This window comes from Microtus ochrogaster, linkage group LG4 (genome assembly GCF_000317375.1).
Source record: "Microtus ochrogaster isolate Prairie Vole_2 linkage group LG4, MicOch1.0, whole genome shotgun sequence".
Classification (NCBI taxonomy): domain Eukaryota; kingdom Metazoa; phylum Chordata; class Mammalia; order Rodentia; family Cricetidae; genus Microtus; species Microtus ochrogaster.
Window position 1 is genome coordinate 64,105,309 of NC_022030.1, and position 15,691 is coordinate 64,120,999.

The 15,691-nt window shown below is 47.9% G+C and overlaps 2 protein-coding genes across 2 annotated transcripts in view; both read right to left on the reverse strand.

The window, feature by feature from the left end:
* Positions 1-5,886, reverse strand: part of Sag (S-antigen visual arrestin) — a 39,729-nt gene extending 33,843 nt beyond the window's left edge. Inside the window, exons 1-2 of the mRNA XM_026786483.1 lie at positions 5,841-5,886; positions 4,491-4,624 (exon numbers count right to left, since the gene is read on the reverse strand). Coding sequence (XP_026642284.1) covers positions 4,491-4,587 — 97 coding nt within the window. The 5' untranslated portion in view covers positions 4,588-4,624; positions 5,841-5,886. The remainder of the gene's footprint in view (positions 1-4,490; positions 4,625-5,840) is intronic.
* A 5,459-nt stretch (positions 5,887-11,345) lies between these two features.
* Positions 11,346-11,672, reverse strand: LOC102001666 (60S ribosomal protein L23a-like). The gene has a single exon (XM_013351725.1). The coding sequence runs from the start codon at positions 11,670-11,672 to the stop codon at positions 11,346-11,348; it is 327 nt and encodes a 108-aa protein (XP_013207179.1).
* Between the last annotated feature and the right edge of the window lie 4,019 nt (positions 11,673-15,691).

Sequence of the window (15,691 nt, forward strand, 5' to 3'; positions counted from 1 at the left end):
ATGCAAGGCAAGCACTCCACCCTGGGGTGCACACACACAAGGCAAACACTCCACCCTGGGGCTGCACACATGCAAAACAAACACTCCACCCTGGGCTGCAAACACTCCACCCTGGGGCTTCACTCTGGAGCTTCAGCCCTTTCCCTTAGTCTTCAATAGAGAAGCCAATTGTCTCCACGGCTGCTCTGTGACTTCCTTCTTTCCCAGCTGTGGGTGAAGATGGTTCATTTCAAGTGAAGGGTACTGTCTTCTAGCCCTATATCAGCTCCAAGAAATGATTCCCATCCATATGAATGGTGAGAACTCTTTCCACTCCGTTCTGTCCTTCCCATCAAGTCCAGGTCTGTAAGCAATCAAGTAAACCCGTACATTCATGGAAGGTTATGCCTAAGGACACGGTCAGCTTTTGTGTGCCGAAAGGCCTTGTCTTCTTGTTCAGAGACTTTCTTGACGAGGCAAAGAAGCAGGAATTCCAGAGGAGCCTGAAATCCCATTGGGCAAGCTCTGCACAGGTAAATGGGCAACCCCGCGCTGAGGAAGGAGGTGGTGGAGCTGAGTGGTGGGGACACCATCCACGCTCCTGGCAGCCAGTCTCCTCCTATTCTGTAGGAGAGCAGGGAGCTGCTTCCCTGCTGCCCACTGCTCAACCAGAAGACCACAGATGCCTTGAGGTGAGAACCTAGAACAGTGGTTCTCAACCTTCCTAACACTATGGCCCTTTAACAGAGTTCCTCATTTTGTGGTGACCCCCTAACCACAAACTATTTTCATTGCTACTTCGTAACTGTAATTATGCTACTGTTATGAATTGTAATGCAAATATCTGTTTTCCAGGGATCTTAGGCGACTCCTATGAAAGATTTGTTCGACACCCCCCCAAAGGGGTCTCAACCCACAGGTTGAGAACTACTGATCTAGAGTGTTCTGTGCCCCTTTCAGCCTTCTCAGTATTTACTACAGCCTTTGTAGATAGAGTCAATCAGAGGTTGCTAAGTACACCAATGACTAAAATCATGCATCCTGGCTAGCCCTCTGTTTCTGTCAGCCTCACAAGTACACGTTTTTATTTCTGCAAACAACCCAAATGATTTTTGACATTAAATCGTGTCTTATACTCAGTCCTCCACAGTGTATCATTTGTCCCCAGGTGGGTGCAGTTGTATGACTGATATTGGAGGTTGGATCAGGCCAATGCCTCTAGATCCCTGTTCACAGAGAAGATCCCGTGAGAAACCTTTGTGAATCCGTGCACAGTGTTTCTGCAGGTCTCAGCAGGCTGGGAAGGGTGGGAGCTGGGCATAGGATGCAAGGACACACATCGTAACGTGTGCTGTAACTCTCTAGACCAGCCTTCCATTCGCAGACTAAGGCAGCTGACTCACCCAGTGAACTCCCTGGCCCCCTGCTTTCTGTGTAGAATGGACCCAAAAGCAGAGGGAGAGAAGAGGGGAGGCTAGTGTTTACTATGGCCTGCTCTCCTGCAGGGCCTATGGCTGGCATGTTCTTCTAAGCATGGTCACAGTTCCTGGCACGTGGCCCTGTTGGCTTCCCTCCCTGTTCCTTCAGCCCAGGAAGCACCTGAGCTCAGTGCTACGGGCCTAGTCCAGACTGAATGGGACGAAGTTGTAGTAGACGTTGGGTTTTATCCAGGGGCACAAACTCCCCTCCAAGCCACCCATTGCTGTCCTTACAGGAACCCTCCATGTGGGTACCTCCTAATTCATAGATGCGCCTGCTCCCTCCCTCCTGTTGAATAGCACCCAGTTCCTTGACCAACAAGGATCCTTACCTCTGGGCTCCAGGCCTTTCTGCCCTCAACTTGGCCTTGGCTCATGGGAGCCCTGTTGAACCCATCTGTTCTTACTCCCTGCACAGCAAAGAAGGCCCTTCAGCCGCATCTCTAGTTGAGAAAGCCCCCGCCAGGCTTCAAGAGAACAATTTGCCACTCCAAGTCCCTTGCCTTTCAGCATACCCTGGCTGCTCCTGTGTTATTTTGAGATAGTGTTTCTCGCTCCGTCGCACAAGCTTTCCTAGAACACACTGTGTAGCCCAGGCTAGCTTCAAACCTCCTATCTCAGTCTCTTAAGTGCTGAAGTTAGGGGCCCCTGTCACCATGCCTAACACCTTCCAGCCTATGGTGCCACACGGACATTCAAGAATGCAACCCCATCGCTGCATGTGCCCCATCTGGCTTCAGGGCTATGGAGGCCTCACCATACCACTGGTCTGTGGGGACAAAACCTCTCCAGGTTTCTACTGTCAGGTTTGAGGTAAGTGGGGAGGAAGAGGCAGGCAAAGGGTATGTTCGGGAAGGAGAGGGGAAAGCTCCCCTTTGAAGGAGGCGCTACCTGAGCAGACAACACAGGTAGGAGGCCAGAGGATAGGCAGGAATGGCTTTCTGGGCAAAAGAGAGGGAAAGATGCCGAGGCGAAGAGCATGTATCTGAAGTCAGCAGCCTCCTTTGTAGCCAGTGGCCACTGAGTGAGGATAAAGGCTGAGTGCAGCAAGGACTTTAGGACTCAGGCCCGAGGAGCTCAGGAAGATGTCCTGACACAGGGCACTCTAGACACTGTGTTCAGTTCAAACTCGAAACAACCCTGGAGGATGAGATTAGCCCTGTCTTCCACAGACACTGAGCTCTGGGTCCTGTTGGCGTCTTCCTAAGTGGAAGGAGGATTAGCAAGGGAAAGCCAGGCAGGCGGCTCTTTATGGTTGGGAAGAGAGAACCTTAGAGTCTCTAGGACGAAGATGAGTAGACGGGGGAGCATTTCTCTTCTCCCATACTTTGGCTGGAAGAAAGAAAGCTGGAGATGGAGGCCAAGGGGGCTGTTGATAGCCATTATTAAAATGCAAGATACGATATGAAGACGTCTTTTATTTTTGAGACAGGGTCTAACTATGTAGTCCTGTATGTGTGTATATATACTGTGTTGTGGCTGGTGCCTGCAGAAGCCAGAAGAGGGCATCTGATCCCCTAGAGCCTGAGTTATGAATAGTTGTTATTTACTATGTGGGTGCTGGGAACTGAACCCAGGTCCTCTGCAAAAGCAACACATGTTCTTATGTGTTGAGCCATCTCTCCAGCCAGCCAGGTAGCCAGTCTGCATGCCTTCCTTTCTCTTTGACAAGCTCCTTCTGTGTCACTATTGCTGGCCTTGAACTTGGGATCGTCACGAGTGCTAAAATCAGAAGTGTGTGCTGCTACTTCCAGCTCGGGAAATGTTTCTTAGTTGGTCTGGTCTATTTCTGAACGTCTAATTGCTTTGGCTTGTGATTGACTTAGCGTCGGCCGGTAACTCAGGCCCAACCAATGAATACAAGGGGCAAGTCTTCTGGAGAGCTCTTGGGAAAGGTTTCCTGACCTTTAAGAGAAACCCTAAGAGTCACTCATCTCTCTGGGCTTCCTGCCTAAGGATCAACCGCCTCATGCTTCTGCCCCAGGCCAGCCCCACTATGTTGAACTGTGCCCTCAAACCATGAACCAAAATGAGCTGGGGTGCTCACCACCAGCTTGCGGCTAACACAGAAGAGAGAATCACAGAGAAATGGCTGCTGAGGCCAGGCACCCCATGACTGGGCACACAGGGCATACTGGGCCCTTGGGCCAGCAGAAGACTAAGCAGGGCCTGGCAGCACATGTCTGGAATTCTAGTTTCTCAGGAGGCCAAGGCTGGAGGGATCCAAGTTCAAGGTCAACCTGGGAAACTTCGTGAGATTCTGTCTCAAAATAGAAGTAAAATTAAGAGCTGGGATATATTTAGCTCAGTGATGGGGTGCTGGCCTGGCATGTATGAGGCCCTAATTCCCTGGTACCATAGGAGGATGGGAGGCAGGGAAGGAATAATTGTCATGGTTCAAATGATGTCTGTTTAAAGACCAGGTGCATTTCAAGGTGGTATGGCCATATACAATGGATGTCTGTTAGGTATTAGGAGGAAATGGTAAGTGACCAGGAAAACTAGCACAAAGCGGTTCCTTCTCTGTCAGAAGTACAGATGATAAGGACCGGACAGACACCGTGGGATAAGCGTTGGGGAATGAAAAGATGTAGGGTACCAAAGTGATTGCCACAAAGAACCCAAGCGCTTGATGAAAATGATGACACTTCTGGCCAACAGAGGAGCGGGCAGGAGGAGGGTATGCGTGAAAAGCCTCATTCCTTGGTGAGGCACCAGAAGGAAACCAGCTAGGAGATCAAGGCAGATCCGCACTGTCCATCAGGTAGTCACTAGATACACCCGCCTTAGTGTGCTTTCAAACTGGCCTGTGCTATATCACGCCACACATTTCCATATCTTAGCAAGGGAGCCTAACAAGGTTGGGAAGGAACAATGGGACCCAGAGATGCTGAGTTGCAGGATCCATCGGTGTCCCTTGGTCCTCTCTCACCGATAGCCCAGCCTATGAACATAGAGGATCCCTAGGCCTCAAGGTAGTTGGATGTTGATCATGGTTGTACCTGACAAGTGTCTGCTTCCTATCACTCTCACAATAATCTCCACTCTCCTCGGTACCACTTACCGCCTTGTCCCGAGAGACCTTCTTGAAGATGACGTGGGACTTATTGGTCTTCACGTTGGCCGCCATGTTGTCTGTCCCTTGGGATGTATGTCAGGTTGGAGGGCTGGGAAAGTACAGTGATCCCAAACATAAAATTAAGACCATTCTGGATGTAAAGCCCACTCCTGAGACTTCCTCCCTTGGATATTCCCCTGCATGAGCTCCAGCATCCAAGTTTGATCAAAGCAGCTGATTGGTTGGACTTCACTGTGGCGTGCCTTTAAAAATTTTTGTTTCATTTTTATTTATATGTATGTGTGCCACATGTGTACAGATGCCTACAGAGACCAGAAGAGGGTGTCGGATCCCTCGGAGCTAGAGCTGTAACCTCCTGACCTGGGTGCCGGGAGCCAAACTCACGTCTTCTGGAAGAGCAGCAAGCACTCACAACCTCTGAGCCATTTCTCCAGCACCAGTACTTCCATCCTTGAAAATGGGTCTCACTGCATAGCCCAGGGCTGGCCTGAAACTCACTCTGTAGATCAGGCTGGCCTCAAAATCATAGAGATCCATGGCCCTCTGCCTCCGGAGTGCTTGGATTAAAGGAACGTGCCATCACGCCTGGCCCAGTGTATATCTTGGTAAGCTTCAAACATTCCAGTAAGCCTCACCAGCTTGATTCTAATGAAGCTTTGCTTTTTTGGATTAAATATCAGTGTCACGTTCTTGTTGGGTTACATCTGAAATGCTGTCATGCCAGGTATGGTGACTCCTACCTACCTATCATCTCAGCACTCGAGAGACAGAGCTAGGTTGCAGAGAATCTGAGGCCAGCCTGGTCTACATAGCGAGTTCCAGGGCAGCCAGGGTTACATAGGAAAGACTTTGTCTCAAACAAAGAAAGCTTTCTCATGATTAGACCCTTTCTTCTCTCTTCTTCTCCCTCTTCCTCCTCTTATCTCATTATGTGGGCCAGGTTGGCCTCAAATTGGCAATCCTCCTGCCTGGTGTCGGGATTACAGAAGTGGATCATCACACCTGGCTTTTCTGTGCCTTATGGTAAGCATACAGAAAATGTCTCCGAAACACACCCCAACGGGACTGCTCCCCAAATGCAGTTGTTAGGGGCGTATGAGAACCCCACAGTTCCAACATATTTGTTCCCTCTCCTCTGTCTGGCAGATAGTCACGCCATCTCATGGTCTAGGATGAAATGCCCTCCAAGTTTCTTTTCCAAGCAAAGTTCTGTGGAAGCCAGAGGTAGCAATCCCCAGCATTTTGCCTTGTTGCTCCCTGGGTCCCCAGGTTTCTGAGGATGCTTGGGTTTGGCTCTCACTTACCTTGTGACTTGTCACCAGCTGGGATGGCCAGGGAGGTCAGGAGAGTGTCCCCGCGTGTCCAAATGGTGAGCAGTCAGCCTCTGCTCTGAGGCAACTGGTGAAGTCCCTCCAGGTGACCCCACAGGGCAAGGGTGAGGCCCCTGCCTGCCACGTAGGGGAATTTGTAGGGCTCTGTGGGGATGACCAGCACTGAGGCCTCAGTGTCTAAGAGCCAAATCAGATTTGAAGAGCAGGGAGGAGAGTGGATTAGTGCGGTGGCAGATTGGCTATTTCAGCAGTTCTCAGCATTAGCTTGGGAGCTCCAGTCTTCAAGAGGATCCCAAAGACGCACGAGCCATCCAGCTGGCCTGGGGAAGGTACAGCAGGAGGAACAGCTAATTAAAAGCTATTTTTTTTAAATCCTAAACCTCTTTGGGTTCTGGAAATAGACAGCTTATCCCTTTACTCCTCAACATCATCAGGAAGGGGGATGTTCGAATGACAGACGTGATTAAGCTCAGCAGGCATCAAGGGATTATGTGAAGGAAAAGGTCAAGGAGGAAGGTCAACCCAGGGCTGAGCTGCACATGTCCCTCTTCTTCACTCCACATCAAGAGTCCTATTGGGCCTCTGTCTTCCTACATCTTCACATGTCTAGTATGGGTTCACACATCACCCGGGCTCCTCTGGGCAGTAACGAGCCCACATCTGATGGGCATCCATCTCTACTTTCCAGACCCTTCTCCACACCCAGTGTAGACTGGGGGGAGTTCCTGTCACTCTTGCATGTAGACATGCGTGAGCCCCTCTACCTGGGTCCTTCCAAGTTTGACCAGATGTCATGTCCTCAAAGGACTTCCTCCCAGGCACCAGGACAGCTACCATTCACCCTTACGAGTGGCTCCTCTTCCTTACTAGACTCCGACCTGCCAGGCAGAGTGCCTACGACTTGGCGTTTCCCTCACTTTGTGTATGGATGTGTGAATCTACACTCCCCCAAACCCTCAGGGAATGAAAATCTGGAAAGCCATGGACACTACCTCATCTATATAATGGGTTTCACTCTAGAAATAAAACAGTAGCAACAGAAGGCTTGTTGTGATACCGGGGTGTCGGTATCTGTCCCCCAGTCAGGTGGCTTTCAAGTCCTCCTGGGATAGTACCTGCCTTATTTCTCAGCACTCAGTGCCCACCAGCCACTGTCCGATCTGCTGGCCTCCCTTGATTTCTGTAAACCTGTCTTTCCCCTTCCGGTGTCTTGTTGCTGCTGCTGCTCCTCCTCAGCTCCCAGCACACAACCAAAGGTGTACCTGGGACTCCCTACTCTGAGCAAGTCAAGTTCCTGGACTGCAGCAGTGACAGTCATGAGTCAGTGAAGTAGTTACCATGGTGATGGATTCGCTGATAGGATTTTCACATATCTGTCTCTCTGCTTCATTTTAGTTCATTCCCTGTCCCCTATAAACTCACGGATCTTTTCATTTCCAAGTGCAAAACCCGATAGTTATTTGTATTATTTGAGATAGGGTCATGTTTACGTCCCTTGGGTTGGCTTATAATTCATTCTCCTTCTATCTCAGATGCTTGAGTCCAAACTTTTTTTTTTTTCTTATTTTGAGACAGGTCTCACTATATCACTCTGGCCAGTCTAGAACTCTCATAAGACCGGGCTGGCCTTGAACTCAGAGTCTATCTGCCTCTGCCTCCTGGGTGCTGGAATTACAGGTGAGCACCACAACACCTGGTACAAGTTTTTAGAGATGTATTTTTACTTTCGTTATGAGTGAGTGTATTTTCTGCATTTATGCACATCATGTACTTGCCTAGACCTGAAGAGGGTGCCCAGTCCCCTAGGACTGGAATTGGAGATGGTTGTGAACCTCCACCTGGGTCCTGGGAACTGAACCCAGGTCCTTCCCATGAGTTAACTACTAAGCCGTGTCTCTAGCCCCAACATGGTCTTTTAAAAATTATTTCCTTTATGTGTATATGCGTGCTGTGATGCATGTCTGTGTATCACATGTACTTTCAGAGGACAGAAAAGGGCGCAGAATCCCCTAGAACCAGAGTTACAGTTGTGAGCCTCTGCGTGGATGCTGGGGATCCGGATCCTCTGCAAAAGCAATCAGTGTTCCTAATGACTGAGCTATCTCTCTAGTTTGTCCCGACATTTTTGTTTGTTTTATTTTTGGAGACAGAGTTTTTCTGTGTAGCTTTGGAGTTTGTCCTGGAACTCACCCTGTAGACCAGGCTGGCCTTGAACTCACAGAGCTCTGCCTACCTCTGCCTGCCCAAGTGCTGGAAATAAAGGCGTGCACCACCACCACCTGGTCCAACTTTTTTTTTTTTAAACATCGGAATGCCAGCTAACAAATGTAGAAGGAATGATAAAAGAAAACATTATCCAACAAAATGCAATTGTAAATCCTATTTTTTAGGTCTTTTTCTCCCCTCCCCCCCGGCCTGGAACTAATGGCAATCCTCCTGCTCTAGCCTCCCGAGTACTGGGATTATAGGTGTGTGCCACCAACCCTGACTACTTTCTGCAGCTGGGACACGGCAGGTCCTGGAGAGATTGCTCTTCTTCTAGACATAGTATTCCAGAACATATTCCTAACCCCCACCCTCTGGCTTCATTTCTCTGACATGGGGTCTCTCATCTAATTCGGGCTGTCCTTGAACTCCTGATCCTCCTGTCTTACCTGGAGGGCTAGCAGTATAATCCTATACCTTCATGCTTCCCTCAGACCCTAACCCTTTTATTAAGGATGATATATTTCAGGCCCTGATCTGCCCTAATCACAGCTAGAGACATCTCCTACTCTCCAGGTCCTACGTGGCTGGTCTTCCTGTCATTTCCATGGAAACGGCAAAAAGATTATTGCCATGGTTTCCTCTCACTCCCTGGTCAACCTTAGCATTCCGCAGTGTGGTTCTGCATAGTGTGGCATGCAAGTGACAAATTTCTTTATGGTAGAGTTACATCCCCATCTTTTGGCTTCATCATTCCTGAATGATAGTAAACCTTACATCTTGAAACTCTAGGACTAGTCATTGGTCTTTAAGCAATCGGGTGATGTGGGGGAATGAAGTCCCTTTAGTACAAGGTGATGTATATGGATCTCTGTTCCAACTGCATATAAAGTATCACCTTGGATTAGCCAGAATCCATGAAGTCTTTAGATCCTATTTATGATCAAAAGAGAGGCTCTTTTCCATCTTCCTCTCGGAGAGGTAGCTTCGCTTCTGCCTCTCTCTCCACTTTTCTGCTTCCCCCCCTTCTCTGTCTTTCTCCTCCTCTCTCTCTCTCTCTCTCTCTCTCTCTCTCTCTTTCTCTGTCCCCCCTTCACTCCTCCTCCTCCATAACCCCCTAAATAAACATTCAACCTCAAAAAAAAAAAAGAGAGACATGTTCAATTAAAATGCAGTTAAGAGCCGGGTGGTGGTAGCGCACGCCTTTAATCCCAGCACTCGGGAGGCAGAGGCAGGTGGATCTCTGTGAGTTCGAGGCCAGCCTGGTCTACAAGAGCTAGTTCCAGGACAGGAACCAAAAAGCTACGGAGAAACCCTGTCTCGAAAAATCAAAAAAAAAAAATGCAGTTAAGGACTCAACATCCATGTGTAATGTGTGACCCCGGATTGGTTACTCAAGTGTGTAAGTGGGGTGCACAGACATTTTGGATGAACTGGGGAAATGTGAAAATGGCTGAGATGAGAATTGCTAGAATAGATGCCGGCAGATGTCTCAGTGGGTTGAGGTGCTTGCTATGCAAACCTGATGGTGACCTGAGTTCAATCCCTGGATCCCATGGGGCAGGGGGAGAATCTGCTCCCCAATGCTGCATGAGTGCTTTGGCACATGCAGGAAGACAAGTATGAACCCTTATTAGAAACCAAAAATGGGGGCTAGAAAGATGTCTCAGCAGTTAAGAGGACTTGAGTTCAGTTCCGAGTACCCATATGGGGGCTCACAGTCCCCTCTAACTTATTTCAGGGGACCCGGCATTTTCTTCTGATCTCTACCAACACCAGGCAGGGACATGGTGCACATCTACCATACCCGTGCACAAAACATTCAGATACATTAAATAAATAAATAAATAAATAAGCATTAATATAGATTATAAGTCAGGCATAGTGACACATACATTTAATCCCACTGCTCATAAGGCAAAGGCAGGCAGATCTCTGAGGTAGCCTGGTCTACATAGTGAGTTCCAAGCCAGCCAGGGCTACATAGTAAGAACCTGTCTCAAAAGCAAAACCAACAACAACAAAAATAGGCTATAAATCCAGGAGACTCTCTTTTTTTGTTGTTTATTTTTATTTTATGTGCATTGGTGTTTTGACCGCATATATGTTGGTGTGAGGGTGTCAGATCTTGGAGTTACAGACAGTTGTGAACTGCCATGTGGGTGCTGAGAATTGAACCCAGGTTCTCTGAAAGAGCAGCCAGTGCTCTTAACCATTGGGCCATCTGCAGGCCCTCAGGACATTCTCTTAACTTCTCCCTTTAAAATATAAAAATACATACATACATGCAGGCAAAACACTAAGACAACAAAAGTTTTGAAAAATCTATTTTTTTTTCAAATACAAAACAAAGAAGTGGATTTGGGGAAGGTCATGAAAGAGGTAGGTGAAGGGAATGGGAGGAGAGGAAGGAGGGGAAATTTTGGTCAGGATGTAAAATAAATGAATAAATTTAATTAATAAATAATAATAAAATAATGCCAGGCATGATGATGCATGTCTGTAACTCCAGCACTTGAGAGGCTGATGGGAGGATTTCCACAAGTTGAAAGCCAGTGTGACCTACTCAGTGAAACACTAACCTCCCCTCACATAACTCCACTCCAGAGCCAGCAAGATGATTGAGTGGGCATACACTTGCCACAAAACCCTAATGACATGAGTTCAATCCCTGGAACCCACATGGAAACGGGAGGAGAGAGCTGACGCCATAAAGTTGTCCTCTGACTTCCACACAGGCTGTCATGTGTGCATACCCACGTACACACACCATGTATACACACAGTAATGGATAATTAAAGCTAAAAATCCAAAAATCAAAAAGCCCCACAAACTCAAAGGGAAGAAAAGTGGCCAGGAGTCTCTGGCCCTGCCTGACTGCATGTTGTTTGCTCATGAAATCCTGTATCCTCCCATTGCTTCATGGGTACCAGACCACAGAAGGGCATAGATGAGCACATCTTAGTCACTGACCTACTATAACTTTGTGTGTGTGCATACATGCATGCAAGCATGTGTGTGTGTTCACTGGGGATCCAGCCAGAAGCCTTGGATCCATACACACTAGAGAAACCTCTACACACTTCTATGTAGAAATGATATTTTTTTATGGTGCAAAAAAAAAAAAGTATTTTGAATAAGCCAGGTGGACTCAGTTTAGATGATTCCAGTTTGGCTGGCAACATCCAGAGTGTCATAATCAGGAGCTAACTGAACACACGTCTTCTTCTCATCATCAGGCCTTAGTAGGGTGTACACTTTGGCCACATCATGTCATAGTTTCGTCACACTCTGTTTGATCTGGTGTTCATTGACCTTGACATCCACATGAACACAGGCGTGTTGTCCTCTTCTATTTTCTTCATGGTTGACTGGGCGGTCAGGGGGCAATTCGTTGATGGCATAGTGGTCAAGCTTGTTTTTCCTGGGCATGCTTTTGGAGGGTATTTGGGCTGTCTCTGGAGCCACAGGGTCTTGGGTCACCACAAGGTAGGAGACATGCAGATCTTTTTGGGACTGTGGGCACCTTTCAGCATTGCCTTCTTGCCTTTCAAGGCCTTCACTTTTGGCTTTAGGAGGGGCAGGAGCTTCCTTCTTCATTTTCGGCACCATCTTGGTTTGGAAATGTCTATTTGAACATCTGGTCTGTGATTTTTCTCTTTTTTTTTTTTTTTTTTTTTTTTTGGTTTTTCGAGACAGGGTTTCTCTGTGGCTTTGGAGCCTGTCCTGGAACTAGCTCTTGTAGACCAGGCTGGTCTCGAACTCACAGAGATCCGCCTGCCTCTGCCTCCCGAGTGCTGGGATTAAAGGCGTGCGCCACCATCGCCCGGCATTTTTCTCTTCTTGAGGGAGAAATAAGTGACAGAAAGGGCATTCTCGTTTCTAAAAACCAAGTATTCCAGACACAGGCTCTCTTATTCTGATTTCGAGGTTCTCAACATTTCAGTGTGACTCTTCTTCCCGTCTTCACAGGACAGGCTTTAGAACCAGCGTGACTTGTCTACCCTTGGTGCAATGCCTAGGGACACTAGCACCCACTTCTGTCAAGCCTTATACAGACTGCACAGCCCTGCGCAAGGGCAGATCTGCCTGTCTTTAGCTGTGCATTCCAGAACAGTACTGTGAAACAGCAGAGTCCAGGGAACAGTGGGAGGCAGCATAACAAACCCCACCCAGTAGGCAAGACCAGCAACGCTTGCTGTGTGCGCATGCAAGACCTAGCCCGTAAACGTTTCTGAAGATGGTTCCTGAGCAAAAGGACAGAAACAAGCGGAGTGTGGTGGCACTCAGGGATAAGTCCTTGCTTATAGGTGACTCCAAAGCGGGCTATGATGCCTCATTATTAATCCCAAACTGCTGGAGGCTGAAGCAGGAGGATCTTAAATTCAAGGACAATCTGGGATACGCGTGAGAAAAAGAAAAAAGGGAGGGGAGGCTCTGGAATGGCTCAAAGTTAAAACACTTGCTACTCTATCAGAGAAACTACCCACAGTGGGTGTCTCACAAGCAACTCCAATTCCAGGGGATCTAATACCCTTCACAGGGGTACACATGCACACCTTTGCTCACAACTACTTTTAACTCCAGCTTCAGAGTATCTAACACCCTCCATAGGTGTACACACACACAGACACAAACACACAGCCAGCCCTTTGAACCTTCCCTCTAGATTTCTTCTTAAAGTTGACTGGCCTGACTTCCCAGTTCAGGAAATCTTGTTCATATAGGACATCGTTTTCTGGAGTCACCCACAGGGAGATGACGCTCCAAGCCTTGTGTTTCAATTCTAAACACTAAGGGCAGTCAGGGTTCATGGGGGAGGGGTAGCGTTATGGGGACAGTCAACCAAGAGGCTTATGGACTTTGCAGTTAGCTTGCTGTCCTAAGGGCACTCGCTGGAGGAAAACAGGCACTGTGCTAATCATCAAACGCAAGTGAAAATGACATGGCCTCATTGCCAAGGTTTATGGAATGAACACCATGACGTCCGAAGTCGCTGCCATTTCTGAAGAGTGTCAGGGGACAGGAGCTCTTAAAGGCCATCACCTGGGGCTGAGTGATGGGTCAGTGGTTAAGAGCACACAGGCCACACAGAGGTTCACAGCTGTATGTAACTCTAGTTCCAGGGATCTAACACCCTTTTCTAGCCTTCAGAGGTACCAGGCATTTAAGTGGTGTACAGACATGCACACAGGCAAAACACTCAAACACATAAAATAAAATACTGAAGAAAATTTAAAGGTCAGGCGGTGGTGGTACACGTCTTTAATCCCAACACTTGGGAGGCAGAGGCAGGTGATCTCTGTGAGTTTTAGACCAGTCTGGTCTACATAGCTAGTTCCAGAACGTTCAGTCAGGGCTGTTACACAGAGAAACTGTCTCAAAACACAAAATCAAAAAGGAAAAAGAATTTAAGCTATCACTCCACCTCCTACATTAGCAAATCCTCTATAGTAGTTCACAAACTCTCAAGGTAGTAAGACTTTGCAGACAAAAACAAGCCCTTGGTCCACATCCCAGCCCTTATTTGGATCTCCTGTTCAATATTACTAAGTTGTTGAATGTCTCCAAGGTTGGGAAATCACTTTTCATCTCATCATGCAGTCTGGAGTAGTCTTGAACTCTGGGATCTCCTGCCTCAACCTTCCAAATGCTAGACTTACAGGAATGCGACACTACAGCGTAGTCATGGGAAGGGTGTTGGAAGGGTGTTGGTATGAAGCTGGTGTTTCTACTTCTCCCCATCGCTTCAAGTTAATCTTTCTCCCACAGGCAAGTTTCTCTGTGACGAGCATAAGGCTGCTTACTTCCCAAGGGCGCTGGAATCCCTTCACCACTTGGGATCCAATGTTACTGATGCCCCAGCTTTGTGCAGTGGGACGTGGGTAGCTCCAGATGGGAATCCTGGGTTCCACAGTTCACTGATGAATTCGTGTCCCTGAGAACGCTCTTCAGCCTCCATTACTTCTCCATTTGGATAAGGTAACATCACTGCCTGACCATTTTGTGGTGTGTGTGTGTGAAACCAGAATGTGTAGTCAAGTCTCTTGAAAAAATGATCAGTATAGGGTTAGACAGGACTCCATCAGCTTTCCTCTTTTCCTCGTCCACTGGAGGCTGATATATGCCTGGGTGTTTTCGTAGGCTGTGCACTGCCCACTGAACCCCAGTGACAATGGGGTCTCCAGAACAGTGAAACCACTTCTAAAGATCTGTGTCCTTCCCCCACTCAGGGAGTCCAGGGCCTGTGAACTTGACATCTGTGCAAACTTGTCATGTTACTTGTACATCCTTTCCTAGCTGGACCACCAACTGCTGTGCTCTTCTTGGGAGGACCACCTCTCCCACTCCCAGCCTAACTCAGCTGCCTAGCACTGTGTAGGGCTGAGGCCTCGTGAGCTTTTGCTCCCGTTACCTGGTGTTTGCTGGTGTCCTCTTCTGCTTTTCACATCTGGGTGGTCATACTGGTGCGAGTTTAGGGGTATAGCTTCTGATGTTACTAAGAAACAGTCTCACAGCAAGCTCCTCTGGTTGCCCCCTCTTCAGCAACACTCCCTGGGGTGTGTTTTCTAGAGGTATCCACTGGGACTGGGAAGCCCACAACTGTTTTAACTAGTTGTGATTTTCTGCAGTGGTCTCCACTCAAGAAGAAAGTGTCCATTTTTCTTTGGATTTATCTGTTACTTAGAGATCTTATTATGGTTGTAATGTTCTGGCTGCATGTGGGCCAACATGCCAGAAGAGGGCACCAGATCTCATTACAGATGGTTGTGAGCCACCATGTGGTTGCTGGGAATTGAACTCAGGGCTTCTGGAAGGAAAGTCAGTGCTCTTAACCTCTGAGCTATCTCTCCATCCCTACTTAGAGATCTTAACTTGAAAGACAACCAGAGACTTTGTTGGTTAGCGTTATGCGTTGGTGGCTATACAGTGTAAAACTAGACAGTATCACAAAACTGTTGACTTTTAAACACTGTGTGAGGTCAGAGCAGCAGTCTGCTGTAGCAAGGCAGCCAACAGATCAGTGTGGCCTTTTGCTGGCACACATACCCAGGTGCTTCTATAGAAACCTACTCAAGTTTGGGGGTCCTTCATTTCATGTGAGATTTAAGCTGATGGATGAAAATTGGTGTCGCGGCCACCCTCATCCCGCAAGGATGACGCGAACACCAGAGCTCTTCTCACAGCAGTTTTCAGGACTTTATTCACAGCAATCTATCTCCTTCTCTTCTCTTTTCCTTTTTTCCTCTCCTTTTTTCTCTTTGACCTCTCTCCCCGGTGACCTCTCTTCTTCTCTCCTTTTTTCTCTCTCTCTGTTGACCTCTCTCCTTTTTCTGTCTTTCTCCTTCCTCTTTTCCTTTCTCTCTCTCCCTTTTTTCCTCTCTCTCCTCTTCCTTTGAACTCTCTCTCTCTGGGCAAACCTCTCCCAGCCCTTAAGTAGGCATGGGTTGCCAACCTTGAACTGCCAGGTGGGCACTGCCCATAGATTCACGTATATGCAGGCAGCTGATGATCATTGCGTGATCATAGCATAGGTCAGGCCTTAGCCATCTCAGGAGTTGATTATACATCTCCATCAGCTGTGACACCATGCAGCTAGCTACAAATTGGAATCTACT

Excerpts from the sequence above, each read along its gene's own strand:
- LOC102001666 (XM_013351725.1), bottom strand. The coding sequence starts at position 11,672 with ATGAAGAAGGAAGCTCCTGCCCCTCCTAAAGCCAAAAGTGAAGGCCTT.